Raw genomic sequence first — 15,761 nt, 5'->3', positions numbered from 1 at the left:
GTTGCATTATTTGTTATCTTGAGCCTCATTTTCTAACCATTAATTGCTAGTCAAAAAGCAAAACATATTGAACTAGAAATATAGTAATTATTTTTATAGTATGTCAAAACCTAGTCAAAAGGCTATTACTAGAAGAGTGCTATTTTTTGTTACTTTTATTTTTGTAAATTATAAAAAAGTAATTACTTTAATTAAGTGATTATCTATCATTGTTAGCATTTATTTTCGTAGTCACCAAATTTTCAAAATTGAACTATATTTTTGAACAAATACATAAGTACATTTACTTTTACCAAAGAAAGAAAATAGAGACTTACTTGTTATTGGCTAAAAGTATGCAACTTACTTGTCCTTGGAAGTTAGGAAGTCATTTTCTATAGAAAATATTGTTATGAAATCGATGAACTGAAAAGAAAATCGAAAAGAGAATAAATGATAATGTACTCACCGCTATAAATAGGAATTGATGATGGATAAATCTTGTAATTAAATAACAATATTTGTTGTTAATTTTATTTAGTGATGAATTATCATAAAATTTTGTTAGTATCAATAGCTTCTGAAATTTTATATATTCATAAAATATTTATTAAATATATACAAATTTTTTGACAATAAACTTAGTTATTATTATATATTTAATTTAAATTCATTACATGAATTCATAAACTTCAAATGTTAAATACGTCTCTTATATCAATAGTTTTGGAAAATAGTAATTGCTAGTCAAAGAACAAAACATTGTACTAGATATATTTTTTATTTAGTATATGTCAAAAGCCTACTCAAGGGCTATATTAGAAGAGTTAGAAAGATCTAAAGAGTGAATATTTTTGGTTACTTTTAATTTGTAAAAATTAACTATTTAAGTGATGATGATCATATTATTACTTGCTAAAATAATATGCAACTTATAGTTGCCTAAAAATATGTGTTCTATAAATTTATTTTGTTATTTTATGTTTGACGATAATTATATAATTTTAAAATTGTCTAGATGTAATATCTTTCCTACTTAAAAGAATTAAAAATATATATTTAAATTATTTGAAAATTAAATATGCTTAACCAGATATCTTTGACATAAAAATATTATTATATATCCCTAAAAATATTATTATTTACAACTTTCATCATATCAAACAAGCATTCGAATGATATAATCAACATATATATTCAAATTAAGAACACTAGAAAATAGTGCAAAGCTTGTATACATGGGCGGATCTAGCTAGCCTTTGATTGACCTACATGTACTATTTATGTGAACTCAAAAGTTTTTGCTAAAACTCTATATACACTTATTAAAAAAATCAAACAAAAATTTCATTGTTAATATGTCACTAAATTGCTTGTATCCAATGTAACTTTTTTATAATCCTTTTTGATTCATGTTGAATAAGATTAGCGATAATATTATTGTTTAGCCACAAAATTTATTTGCCGCTAACATATATACATATTTAAATGTGAATTTTCATTCATTATTACATATTAACTTGATATAAAAAATCATAAACTTCAAATCTCAAATTCATATATCCGTATATATATGTTGCAATAGGTTTTAGGTGATGCTGTTAATTGCTCTAGTACAAAATTAGTTCACCGACATAAACGTGTATGGTTTAAAATAATTGGCTATATATATTTATGTGGACATTTGTAGTTTTGCACAAAGTCATATCATATCATATTAATTCATTAGCAACAGTTTTTGTTATTTTATTTATATATCTTTTTTCTTCTTCTTCTTCTTTACTTCACCAAAAATTCTTCAATCAATTTAATTATAATTTTTTTTAAAAACAAATGGTACATTCAAAGAAGTTTAGAGGTGTGAGGCAACGCCATTGGGGTTCTTGGGTTTCTGAAATTAGACACCCCTTGTTGTAAGTTAATTCTTTCATGAATACTATTTTTCTTATTAACGAATCAGAATGAATCTCAGTAAATCGTGACAGCAAGATCACTCTTATATGAATACATTTTTCATAAAGATATACAACATCTCTCTTTTTCAATTTCCTTGCTCTTATCTAACTTAACTTATCAATGTTACAATGTTGGTATTGGGGGATGGGATGGGAGATTAGCCATTTATTTGTATACACTACCAGAAATCAATCAATTTTCGTTGAAAATAGCTTCATCGAGTGCTATGCTTTTTCCGACGGACGATTGATCATTTTTATAGTATATTCACTCATAACAGTTACTTGAATATGATAAAAGTCATTTTCTGACGTAAAATTTTATTTTGTAGGGTCGTTATAACTCTTTGTCAGACCTTTCAGTTATTTGTGTTTTTTTTATCTAGTCACTTTAACATCATAGAAAATAACTTTTTTTACTTTACTGTTATAGTGAATAAATATTAATAATCAAGCTTGATTTTAACCCAAAGTATGTTTTTTTTTCTTTTCTAATTATGATATATATATGTGTTATAGGAAAAGAAGGGTATGGTTAGGGACATTTGATACCGCTGAAGAAGCAGCAAGAGCATATGATGAAGCAGCAATATTAATGAGTGGAAGAAATGCAAAAACTAATTTTCCAATAACACAAGATTTGGATAATAATAAAGATGTAAAGGCTAAAGATCAAGAATCATCATCATCATTTTCATCACCAAAAGCTTTATCTGAAATACTTCATGCCAAGTTGAGGAAATGTAGCAAGGTGAGCACCCCCACCCCACCCCCCACCCTACCCCCACACCTCCAAATTCTGGAGGGATTTACATGAAAATGTCTATCGAAAAAACGTGTTTAAAGTAGTGATTAGTCCATTTTTTGTGACACTATTTTCTTGTTAGCATATTTTAAAAAGAATAATAACCTTTCTATTTCTAGAAATAATTTAACTTCAAATTTTTTATCCTACCTTTAATCACATGACTTTGTAGCCACACAAATATTATAGCATATTTTGATTACAAGTTTCAAAAAGTTTTTATTGAAAATTATATATTATTCCTTTGTTTCAAATGATGTGTCATACTAATTTCCTTTCTAATTAGTATGTTTCAAAAAATAGTATCGACCACTTTGTATAATTAGTAACTCTTTAATGTCAATATCTATTCCACATGGTTTATGATAGTCACTACTAAAAAATTACTAAACGAATTTGGCTCATCGATAACATTTTCAAGAGGTAATTTTACATGGAAAATCACTTACTGATCCATATACTTCAAACATATTATTTTCATATAAAGATATTTTTAGTGAAATTAATTAATTTTTGTTTTTTTTAATCATATAGGTACCATCACCATCTCTCACTTGTTTAAGATTGGATATTGAAAATTCACACATAGGAGTTTGGCAAAAACGTGCTGGCCCTTCTTCTGATTCAAAATGGGTAATGACAGTTGAACTTCAAAAGAAAAATAATCCCAAAAATATTAATGTTCATGAAGGAGAATTAAATAATAATAATAATAATTCCAAGAATAAGTGTGGTGAAATAGTTGAAGGTATAAGTATTAGAAGTGAAATGGATGAAGAAGAAAGAATTGCTTTGCAAATGATTGAAGAATTGCTTCAAAGATGATAAAAAGGAAACAAAATCGCGATGGGCAACTTCTGTTGCTAAACAATAAAAATCTGTTGATGCTGATCCTATTTAACGATGGATTATCTAACGGTGGATTTCAAAGCTAATTTCTATTTCTATAGTAGATAACTTACATTGTCTAATGTTTGCTTAATTATCATGTAATGTGTGATTAATTTTATGTTATTAGTTTGATTTCTAATAATAATTTGGGCTAGAAAAGGGCCTATGTAAGTCGTATTTTTAATTTTTTTTATAGAAAGAAACAAGTTACTAAAGTTGTATATCCTTTGTGTAGACAAAGTAAATCAACAATATTGTCATCTTCTAAAAAAAAAATTAAAAAGAAGTTTGATAAATAAAATATCTTGATTGTATATCATTTATCTTAGTATTATTTTTTGTATTTTATTGGTGCTTGTAGTGTGGATTGTATTGCTCTTAATTTCAATCAAATATTTCCCCTCACTACAACATTTTAGGTCTTTAGCCACCCCAAAAAAGTGTAGCCCAAACTATCAAAAAGTGTTGTCTTTGACCTAAGGCCACACTTTAAGACCTTAGGCAACACTTTTCGGGGGTGGCCTAAACCAGCGTAACCTTTGATCTAAGGCCACACTTTTCAAGTGTTGCTTTAGTTGCTACGCTTCAAAAGTGTGGCCTTTATGCTACAAAGGCTACGCTTGTAGGGCCTCATATGGTAACGTTTTTATGACCTGAAACAACATTTTTCAAGTGTGGCCATTACTATCATAGGCTACACTTGCAAAACGTAGCATTTGGTACCTCCTCTAAAGCAACATTTGTAAAGTGTTGTGTTGGATAATTTTCATGCCACAATTTGAAATGAATAAGCAACACTAATAACGTTCTATGTCCACAATTAAAAAGTGTGGCAATGTTATATAAGCTATAAATATTATTTAAAAATATTTATATGCTACAATTTAATTTTGTATATATCTGACTGTCACATTATACATTACCATGCGATTCAGATGATTTCAAGCACAAAATTAACTAATAAATAACTCAAAAATAATAATCCAAATATACAGATTTTGCAATGAATATGAAAAATCAACTTGTCATATATTACAGATACTAGAAAAACAATATTTCAAAATGTGTACTTGGAATGACTTTCACGAAACCAAAAATAAATTTAATCACAATTGTTCAAGAAGTCTTCATCATAGTCACATAGCTCTTCATATATCTTAGCTCCTAGCTTCTTAAATGCTCCAAATCCTTGGGATATTATACCATACGTAAGATGAGAGAACACTCCAGGTAATGCAAACAAAAATAATAGTTACAAAAACAGAAATAAAATGGGAAAATTAACTTCAGTAAATTATATCTCAGAGAGGTTAAAGGATCAAATTATCTGAAACTCCATAGGAAGTGAAACAATAAATTTTCAATATCTTGAAGTCAAAGTGAAACAACAGGCTTAGATTCTAACTCATCGCTAACAATCGACTCCTATCCCTTGATGTCAAAGGGTGAGTTTTGGCAGCAATTACCACCAATCTAGTCAATCTAGAAAGATGTCCTTTGGAATTGTAATAGATTCAGTTTCAAAATGCAGAACGCAAAAAGTAAAGTAAGTTGAAGTTCAGACTCACTTGGCAGCAGTTAAAAACTTTTAGCAAAGAGATATATGTTGACGATGGGACAACAATGGCTCAGAAAACTTCAAGCGAGGGGAATTCTACGAATGGCATAAACAAGAAGGAATTAGCAAGTTATGCTATTAGAAATCAAAGAGATCCCACAGAGAAGCAGCCATCTCCTTGGATATCCACTAAATCCCTCCACCATGAACCAACTTTAGAGGCAATTACTCAAGTAGAGAAACCTTCGATTGCACAGGGTGTAGTTGAGATGTGCAACACATCACATAGAGTGGATGTCGGGCCAACAGAGTGTTCCTTAAGGTCTTTCTTAACCCAAACAAGGACTTTGAAGTTTGACAAATCCAAGCAGGTAAAGGAGGATGCTTCTAAATAGAAAGGGGGAAATATACAAAGTCATGAGTATGCTATTAGGAGACCAACTACTCGTTCTTTAACTCGAACAATGAAATGAAAGATGAAGACAGAAGCAATAATTGTAAAATAGTACAGTTCTTGAGAAATTTTTATATCCTGGTGATGGCTCTACTTTATTTCAGGATAAAAATGACTAGATGGTCCAACCAGATGCTGGTAACCTAGAATCCCCTGTTGTGGAAATGACTGAGCAGCTGAAAAATCTACAAGAACATATAGATCAGAAAGGAAACTTAGCAGAAAAATTCAAGAAAAAAACATTGGACTCGGAGTCTGACACCCAAAGCCCAGTTTTTGCTTTGAAAACACCTGGCAGAAAATCTTTTCTACGATTTGCACCAAGAAGCAATCTGGGGCAACTTAAGATCAGAGAGCCATAACTAAAGTATCATGTTTGAGATGGATGTATCAACATGTTCTTTTATAAAAGACAGAAGTATCGAGATATGGTTCAATACGTTATTAAGTTCACATGAAAGATACCAAAACCTAACGGACCTCTCAGAATCAACTGCTTACATCTTATAGGAATTCAACATCCGTTCTGACTTTTTCCGTTCAAGCCGTCTATCATAGACAGACTCATCAGCATTGTTGACACCCAATTTTGACCGTCCCCAATATAAATTAATCGTCGAGCTTCTTTCATTTTAAGCGATCTAAAATAATTGGTTTCAAAAATAGTTTGCGAGTTATTTTAAATAAATTATGTCACTTATTATAACTTTTAGACAATACTTATATTTTACATGTCTATATATATAATTGATATATTTTATGAATGTTCAAAAATTGTCTCAAAAGGATTTTAGTTTTATTTAAATATTTGGCTATTTAGTTTAAATTAATTAATAGCTTATATTTTGAGTTAATTAGTTTATAATTAAGTTAATTATTATATAATTATGTGTCTAATTAGTATATTTTATGAATGTTCGAAAATCATCTCAAAAAGATTTTTAATTTTAGTAGGTATTTTATTAAATTAGTTTAGTTTAAATTATGGTTTTAATTTTGAGTCATTTAAGTTTAATTGAGTTTATTATTTTATTTCGTTGAAACTAAGAAGCTCGTTAGTTAATTATATTAATTCGTCTTATTTAAATTTTAGCCAAATTCATTAGTTAAACTCTATTTGGTTAATAAGTGGGCTAATTTTATAGTTCATTTGGCCAAGTCTTAATTCCAAATCTTGCCTCTTATTTACTTTTATTTTTAAATCCTAAGAGGACCAAATTTGGGCCTTTTTAAGTTTTTCTAGCAGCCCTTAGCAGTAAACCAACTATTTTCCTTATTTTTGGCAAGCCCAACCTTTTCCCTCTACGTCCAGCACACCATCTCAGCCCAATTCCCCCTTTACCCGGCCCAAGCAATCCAAACAATACAATGATTACAACAGTCCAAATAACCCCTGCACCGTTCTTCTTTTTCTCCACAAACCCAGACGCAAGCCAGCAACATCAGCGATTCCAGCAGCCCAAATCGCGACCAGAAACAGCCCAGAAAACGTACAGCGGGCAGCAAGCACGCGGCTGTCTCACTTTCCTCTTCCGGAATGAGCCAAAACCTCAAAGAAAAGGTGTTTAGCCGGAAAGGGGAAAGGTTTTGAAATTTTGAATTTTGGCCTTTTGGATCCGATTTTCAGCCCTTTCCCTCTCAAAAATCGAACCTTATCTCCTTCTATATATTCTTTTTTTTTCAGTTGAGAACGAAGGGGGGGATTTTATTTTTTTTCGGTTAGAAAATTGAGGCTCAAAAAGAGTGTTGTTTTTTTTTAGAACCAAAATTGCTACATAAGAGATTTGAAGCGATTCTTTAGTGAAGAACTTTTGGTCACTTTTCATCAATACATATAAAAGTTGATAGAGATAAAAAGTGGCAAGTCTCAAAGGTCATACAAAAACATATACCAAGTATATTCGTCTTAGCGTCTCTCTTTGGTTGCTGGGAATTTTGCCAGAATCTTCGGAGTTCTCCGAAGTCGTTGGTGGAAAAATCATTGTCCTCTGCTCGTTGTCCTGTTTGCTGCACCTCGAAAGGTAACCCCCAATTTCAGTTCATATTTTGGTGGTTTAGTGTGTTGGTATGATAACTGTTGAGTTAATTGAATGATAGGAATTCAAGTTGTTTCGATTTATTTATTTATAGCTGATTGTGTTGCCTATCGCTGTTCTTATCTTGCATTAACTTTTGGAGCACTGTAAATCTGGTTAGCCATTTAAGAGATATAGCTTAAGCCTTTTTTGACAAAAGTATGGTGATATATGTTCCTATTTGCTTAGCTACTAATACCTTGTTTTATCCTTTTGCTTCTGAAACAATTTGATCTTGATGCTTGATGAACTTTTTTTATTTTTTATTTTTATCATGTAGCATAGTAAGTCAGAATAGAGTTTTATTTCTCTAAAATGTCCAACAATGGTGCTCCACATAATGCAAAATGAATTTAAGGATTTTGTTTATCGACTGTAGGTATCATTTGCTAGCTTGCTCATAGTTATTCTTCTTCATTGGTAGTGTAGTATATGTTTTGTTGTGGGATTTTATCTTAGTGCCAAAACAGTAGCTAGTTTACTAGTAGTAAACATGTTTTCTTGATTGATTAGTTTTATCTTTGTGGTCACTTTGGCGTTTGCTTGAGGTTGTTGCCGGCTAATTAATTCAAGAGAGGAGTTAAATCTTTTTTATTTTTCCTATTATATATTTACTTGATGTGCTGAAATTTGTGTCTCTGTTGGTCACTATCATTGCTTGATCTCATTGTATTGCCTATATTCCCTTTTAAGCTTCTTTTAATCTGGTATAGTTGTTGGTATTTTATATATAAATAAATATATATACACATATATGTATTTCTTATTTTTTTATTTTTTATTTATTTTTATTTTCTTGATATCTGTTCAATATGATTAAATTGGTATTGAAACAGCCAGTTATACATATGCTCTTATATTCATGCTTTAAATAGTAGCCGAATTATTTGCCGTTATTGCATAATTGAATTTTATTTGATTTGAACCTATATGTACTTTACTTCCACCTTAGCATGTTTGCTTTTTATTTTATTTTATTTTTAACTATTGTTTTAGCATTTTGATAGGGGAGCATGTGGAGTTAGGAATGTGTAGTTGTCCATTCAATTTTTATTTTTATTTTATTTTATTATTATTATTTATTTATTCCTCCTCTCAGTATGTCTCCTTAAGTGTTAAGCAATATGGCTTTCTCTCTGTTTATTGTAGCAATCCATGGCCTATCATTTTTTAGGGATCGAGTTAAACACCTTTAGTTTGGTGTCACATTTTATCTCGGAAAGCATATGCAAAATCAATTTAAATTGTTTGAATTTGTTCTGCTTAATTATCTTAATTTGTTTATGCTTATCCCCCTGGGAATTGTGCCTTTAAAAGAGGAAAAGAGAAGGTTTGATTGGCTAGCTTCTAATTTGTGAACATGAACATCTGTGGAATATGTGTAAAGATTACTGTCAAAATGTGTTGTTGCCATGCCATCAAGTGTGGCATTCCTCTTATTGAATAATCTTGCCTTATTTATGAGTTTTATAGTTATTAGTATGGATATTAATCCTTTTTTCTTCCTTTTCTTGTTTCATGTGATATTGAATGAGCTCATGGAGCTCTAGTGCCCCTCTTTTCATTCCCATGGGCCATGGAGGCCCAAAATCGCATTTCCCTCGAGTCGTATTTAAAAATTCAAGTCCCAACAAACTAAGGTGTACAGGTTGAAAAGGGTGAAGTTGGAAGATTTAACACAGGGCCGAAAATGAAATATATGTTTCGGATGTTGTATACAGATGGTATACAATGGTATATGTTGAATGTATACTAATTCCCAAAGGCAAAATAGGGGCCCAAAGTCCATTTGAAATGCAGCAAAATAGAAGAAAGTTTAAATGGGCCCAAACCTATTATTTGGACCAAATTTAGACTTAGGACAGGTGGGCCGAAAGCCCAATTTAATTGGATTTGGGCCAAAGCCCAATCTAATTATTCTCTTTCCCCCTCTTATTATTTTATATTGTATTATTTGACTAACCTTGATTATCTTATGGTTCAATTTAATTAAATTTCCCAAGATAACCATTTCATTATATATATATATATATATATATATATTTGAATTAAAATATGTAGATTTCGTACTTGGTCTTAATTCTATTATTTGTCTCGTCACTTAAGTTATTTCTCCTTAGAAAAACCCCATTTAGTCTTGTCTCCCTTAAGATAAATAGAAATGATAAAAATAGTAGTGGTAGTAATAAATAAATAAGTTAAAATAAATGAGTTCATTTACTTAGTTAAATTTCTTTTTTTTAAAAAATAAAAATAAGTTAAAGTGAATAAGTTCTTTTGCTTAGTTAAAGTTTTTCTTTTCAAAGGATTAGTTAATAATAAATGAATTCTTTTACTTAAGTTAAAATTTTAAAATTAGTTAAAATCATTTTTAGTCAAATCGTCGGTCAACCGCGAGTTAGCGGGCATTCCGAGTGCCTAACACATTCTCGGAATGTACATTGAACTTCGAACCCTTTTATTTTCAATTGATTTTATCTGTTTAAATCTTTTGAAGCCCTTAAGTTTTTTTCTTGATTTTTACTAAAAAATTAAGTGGCGACTCTGTCCTTTTGGAAAACCGATTTCTCTTAAACCATAAGTTTAATCGGTTTTTCGAAAACTCAGTCATTTTTCCTTTTATATATCTTTTTTAAATAAAACACATTTCATTCAAACCCATTAGAAATTGCATCAATTTGATATGTTCATTCATTTTATGGTTGTGTGTTTTAGCACCACACTTACAATCACAACCACAAGTCATGAATGTGTTCAAAACCTTCATTTGGTCCCATAGCTTCTATAGTTTGTTAAAGTAACTAGCAACATCATTTGTACCTTGAGATATGCTGTTGAGATCTCTTTGTAACTGAAAAAGTTTTGCTCCATCAGGTTGTCCATACCTCTCTTGGATCTCATTCCACAGATCAACAGCAGTCAGGCAGTAGATAACACTCTCTGAGATCTCCTTGCTAAGAGAATTCAACAACCAAGCAATGACCATGTCATTGCACCTTCTCCAGTGGTCAAAAAGAGGTGAGTTTCCTTGTGGAACAATTGCTTTGTCATCAACAAAGCAAAGCTTATTCTTAACTGACAGAGAAATTAAAACTCCTCTTTTCCAGTTTCCATAATTAGAACCATCGAAAATGATGTTGATGAGAATGTTTCCAGGCGAATCTGATGGAGTCAAGTAGTATGGATGACTGGAATTGACTACATCAGTGGTTTTCTCAGCTGAAGAGGAAGATTTGTCAACTACTGTCTCAATTGCCATCTCACTGAAATTGAGTGAAACAGTATAATGAAGAAAAAATAGGAGAGAAGATGAAGAATTTCCCCTAAAATGCTCTGATACCATGAAAGATTTCAAAGAAATCTTAGAAGAATTATTTGGGAAATTTTTCTCTATTTTCACTGAACTAAAACTGTACAAAGAGTTGCTTACTTATCCATGTAAACTAAGGACTAGAAAGTCAATTTTTAAAGGAAGTAGGTAACCAACTCTGACTATATACTTTATATTAGGCCCAAGAGACGTTTATTCCAGAATAAGGCCCTCAACCTGTGTCCGAATAAAGCTCATCTTCTTCATTCGCTTTCTTCATTCTTGGTGCTGCCAGTTGATGATCATGAGTTCCAACACAAAAATTGTCAAAAGAACTTTATGATTTCGAAGGGACACCCGATTTTCCACCACTACACTATGGACGTCCCTCAACTTGATTCTAGTAATATAGTCTCTCTTTTCGAGTCTCCGATTCCAATCGATCAGTCACTAAAGGTATACCCTGACATTCAATATTTCTCATCTAATGGGATACTTCTTATAAGATATTTTGATGACATAATTGTTATGTGGAACCCGACCACTAGAGAATCAAGAAGAATCCCTAGTCCAATTCTCAATAAGCGTGGTGGTCATTATAATTTTTTTACTTTCCCTGTATTGACGATTACAAAATATTTAGACTAGGATATGATCACAAGGAGATTGATATATTTTCAACGAAAACTAACACGTGGAAATCGATTGGGATGTTCCCTTCAAATTATTATTTCTTAGGCCATAACGTTGTTATGGCAGATGGAATTGTTTATATGACGGCAAAGAGGAAGGAAAATTTATCTAATTATACTATATTACGTTTTTGTTTGGAGAAGGAACAATTTCAAGAGGAATTATTGTTTCCATACTTGATACCAAGGAGTAGACATTTTTTATTTTCTCTAGGAGAAAAACTTTGTTTTATTAGATTGTTGGAAGGTAATCATAAGATCAATCGCGAGTTTTGGTTGTATATGATGAAAACAAATTCATGGAATAAGATATTGACACTTCCATTAACTCGAGAAAATTGTGTGAGACCTTTGAGTTTTATGAAGAATGGAGGCATGATGTTTCAAAATTCCGATAGCTCTGGGTTCGTGACTTACAATTCAACAACACACAAATTGGAACAAGTTAATGTAGCTGGAATTGAAGGACTTTACTTCAGTAATATCATAACCTACATGGAAACTTTATCGTCTCTTGATTGGTAATTAGAAAAGACATAACAATTAACATACATGCGGACTTTCATGTGAGAAAGCAAAGATATATCCCCTTGTTTCAAATCCATTATTACTTTTTTCATCAAAGTCATTTCTTCACCATGTTTTTTTTAATTATTATTAAACACCTTTTATTCATTTATCTCTTGTTCAAACTTATGTAGCGTCATAATAATATATCATAAGGAAGATTTACCATCCTGAATTTAGAGAACTTCTCAAGTGTTCACTATATTAACGATAAAACCATTCATGAGAAGTATATACAATTTGAGCAACTTGAATAAGTTTTTTATTCATCAAATTAAATCATACCTCTTTTAAAATAAGTCAATAAAAAATAAAAATATGGACTAATAGAGTTGAGATATACATAAGAATATTTTGAGCATTAAAATTTAAGGAGAATACAAGAGTAACGGGAGCCAATGGCAGACCCACCCTATATATATATATATATATATATATATATATATATATATATATTAATGCCACTACTTGAACAACTGAACAAGTGAGCTTCCTTGGCTTGTTGGTTTACCACGACCCAACTCGATCATATATAAAAGCACCAACAATACCGATAAAAGAGTAATTTATCTGTCCTAGGAAATAATAATATCTGGATAGGAGATATAAACATATAATAACCAAAATAATTTATATTTTCAGTATATTCATATATGAAGTAGGAAACCAAGTAAAAAAAAAACAAAAAAAGAAGTAGGAAACCAAAATTGTATTTATGTCTAAATTGAGTTTGTATCAAGCCCTAAGTACCGCAGAAACAATTATTCCATCCAAAATACTCCCAACGATATCATAATTTATATTTTTAGTATATTCATATATGAAGTAGGAAATCAAAATGGTATTTATGTCTAAATAGGATTTGTATAAATAGACTTGCTACGGCTTAATTATTTGGACAAAATAAGTGATCAATGGATTCAGTATTTGTATCAAATCCTAACCCTAGCAATGTTTTCACCCAAAATCTTTCTCATGATATCATAAGTGATATACTCACAAAACTTCCCGTGAAATCACTTATAAGGTTCAAAAACGCTTGCAAATCATGCTGTTCTTTAATTAAAGATGACAAATTCGTCAAACAACACTATGATACTCACAAAAATTGTCAAAAGGACTTTATGGTATCTAGCAAATACAACATGCATGAACAACCAATTTAATTGCTACCACTACACCATGAACGTTCCCCAACTTGATTCTAGTAATATAGTCTCTTTTGTCGAGTCTTCGATTCCAATCGATCAGTCACTTAAGGTATACCCTAACATTCAATATTTCTTATCTAATGGGATACTTCTTATAACATATTCTGATGACATAATTGTTATGTGGAACCCAATCACTAGAGAATCAAGAAGAATCCCTAGTCCATTTCGCAATAAGTGTGGTGGTTTTTATGATTTTTGTTACTTTCCGCGTATTGACGACTACAAAATATTTAGACTAGGACCTAGACTTGTTAATGGTGACATGGAGATTGATATATTTTCAACGAAAAGTAACACGTGGAAATCGATTGGCCCGTTTCCTCCAAATTATTATTTCTTTGGTACTAGTGTTGTTATGGTAGATGGTGTTATTTATATGATGGCGAGTAGGACGGAAAATGGTGATCGCGTTATTACTATAGTTCGGTTTTGTTTGGAAAAGGAACAATTTCAAGATGAATTATTGTTTCCATGTATGATGGAAGGGAGAAGACCTATTTTGTATTGTCTAGAAGAAAAACTTTGTTTGAAATTGGTAGATTATCACCAAAATCATGAATATTGGTTGTATATGATGAAAACAAGTTCATGGAATAAGAAAGCAAAGATTCGTATTTTTTTTTTTATCAAAGTCTTTTTTTCATCATGTTTTTTTATCCAACTCCTTTTATTCATTTATATCTTGTTCTAACTTATGTGTAGCGTTACAATAATATTTCCTAAGCAAGATTTTCCATCCTGAATTTAGAGAACTTGTTCTAACTTGTGTGGATGCACCTAGAAGGCGGTACCCAACGTATGTAACTTGAAATACATGTATCGCCATCAATGTGCTTACTCTGTTTTTTTTTGTGTTGTGGAAAAGCCACTATTTGTGCCTCTGTTCCCTCTCTATCTGTGTGCGCTGTTAGTTGTAACCTACTGTCTTATTCTTCGATTTTAGTGTTATCTGTTATTTCCTTTGCTTCAATAATCGTACATTTTGTTGTTCCTTTTTATGTTTTCCTTAAATCTTTTCAGCATAACTTCTTAGCTATTATATTTGTTTTACTTGTTTTTTTTTTTTATATGCTAACTTGAGTTAATAGTCTATCGGAAACAATCTTTTATACCTTCATAAGGTAGAGGTAAGCGAGCGTGCACACTACCCTCTTCAGGTATGCTATTGTTGTTCTTGTAGTTTTTGCTACTATACTTAATTTTGTTACATGAGACTGATTATTGTTACCGTTTCTGAAACGACATTTATATGGTTCGGGTCGGGTGAATTTTGGGCAAGAATACGACTCTGGGATAGTGCAAATTTTCGAGGGTCCTTGACACGATCGCGATGAAGCACTATATAAGGACGAGGCAATTCAATAGAGGATTCACTATTTTCTTCGATTTTAGTATTATATGTTGTTTTCTTTGCTTAAGTTATCATGTTATTTGTAGTTGCTACTTGTACTCTTCTTAATTATTTTCAGCATGACTTCTTCGATGCTGTACTTGTTTTACATACTTAATATTTTGATATGCATAGCCGAGCCAAGAGTCTATCGGACACAACTTATAACATACGATGATAACAATATATCTTCTCTGTTTTCTCTGTTTGTTGCACTTTGAAAAAGCCACTATTTGCCAGGGCGCCTCTATCGGAAACGACAATGGGTACACAATTTAGATTTGAAGTTCGTTTACATAGTAAGAGAAAAACAATTCTAAAGAGTAGGACTAAGCAATTTTTTTTAGACTTCATTCTTTAATACTCCCTCCGTTTCACAAAGAATGACGTCCTTTCCTTTTTAGTCAGTTTCAAAAAGAATGACATCCTTCCTTTTTTGGTAACATTTTACTTTTTTCTTTCCACGTGGCATGTTTAAGACCACAAGATTAAGACCAATTTTGTACATTTGACATAACTTTAATTTAGGACCACAAGATTCAAAAGTCTTCTTTAATTTCTTAAACTCCGTGCCAAGTCAAACCAGACCACTCTTTTTGAAACGGAGGGAGTATAACATCTACATAACAACAACATTATAGAGCAATATGGACTTGCTCTCTTTTTTAAAAAAAAAATTGTTTTCAGCATGACTTCTTCGTTATTATATTTGTTTTACTTGTTTCAAAAATAGCAGATATTATATTCTGAAGGTCTGGATGTAATGTCCACATAAGAAAGGCTGCAGATTTATGTCTTGAAGGGGTCAGCAAAACAAATCTTTGTTGATATGGTAAACGTGGCATGGTAAGTTTTCATATTTGTTGGGATG

General features: G+C 31.1%; 2 protein-coding genes across 3 annotated transcripts in view; both read left to right on the top strand.

The window, feature by feature from the left end:
- Positions 1 to 15,761, top strand: part of LOC125862143 (uncharacterized) — a 339,538-nt gene that overhangs the window by 242,894 nt on the left and 80,883 nt on the right. The window lies entirely within an intron of this gene.
- On the top strand, positions 1,689 to 3,825 carry LOC125862145 (ethylene-responsive transcription factor WIN1-like). Its single transcript, XM_049542149.1, has 3 exons — positions 1,689 to 1,892; positions 2,454 to 2,685; positions 3,274 to 3,825. Exons 1-3 carry the CDS (start codon positions 1,813 to 1,815, stop codon positions 3,562 to 3,564), a joined length of 603 nt encoding a protein of 200 aa, XP_049398106.1. The 5' UTR covers positions 1,689 to 1,812; the 3' UTR covers positions 3,565 to 3,825.

This window comes from Solanum stenotomum, chromosome 4 (genome assembly GCF_019186545.1).
Source record: "Solanum stenotomum isolate F172 chromosome 4, ASM1918654v1, whole genome shotgun sequence".
Taxonomy (NCBI): domain Eukaryota; kingdom Viridiplantae; phylum Streptophyta; class Magnoliopsida; order Solanales; family Solanaceae; genus Solanum; species Solanum stenotomum.
Note: the sequence above shows the minus strand (reverse complement) of the source record. Positions and strands in the feature narration are given on the sequence as shown.

Coding starts and splice junctions, on each gene's coding strand:
- LOC125862145 (XM_049542149.1), top strand. CDS start 1,813: ATGGTACATTCAAAGAAGTTTAGAGGTGTGAGGCAACGCCATTGGGGT. Junction 1,893..2,453: donor GAAATTAGACACCCCTTGTT/GTAAGTTAATTC, acceptor TATGTGTTATAG/GAAAAGAAGGGTATGGTTAG. Junction 2,686..3,273: donor AGTTGAGGAAATGTAGCAAG/GTGAGCACCCCC, acceptor TTAATCATATAG/GTACCATCACCATCTCTCAC.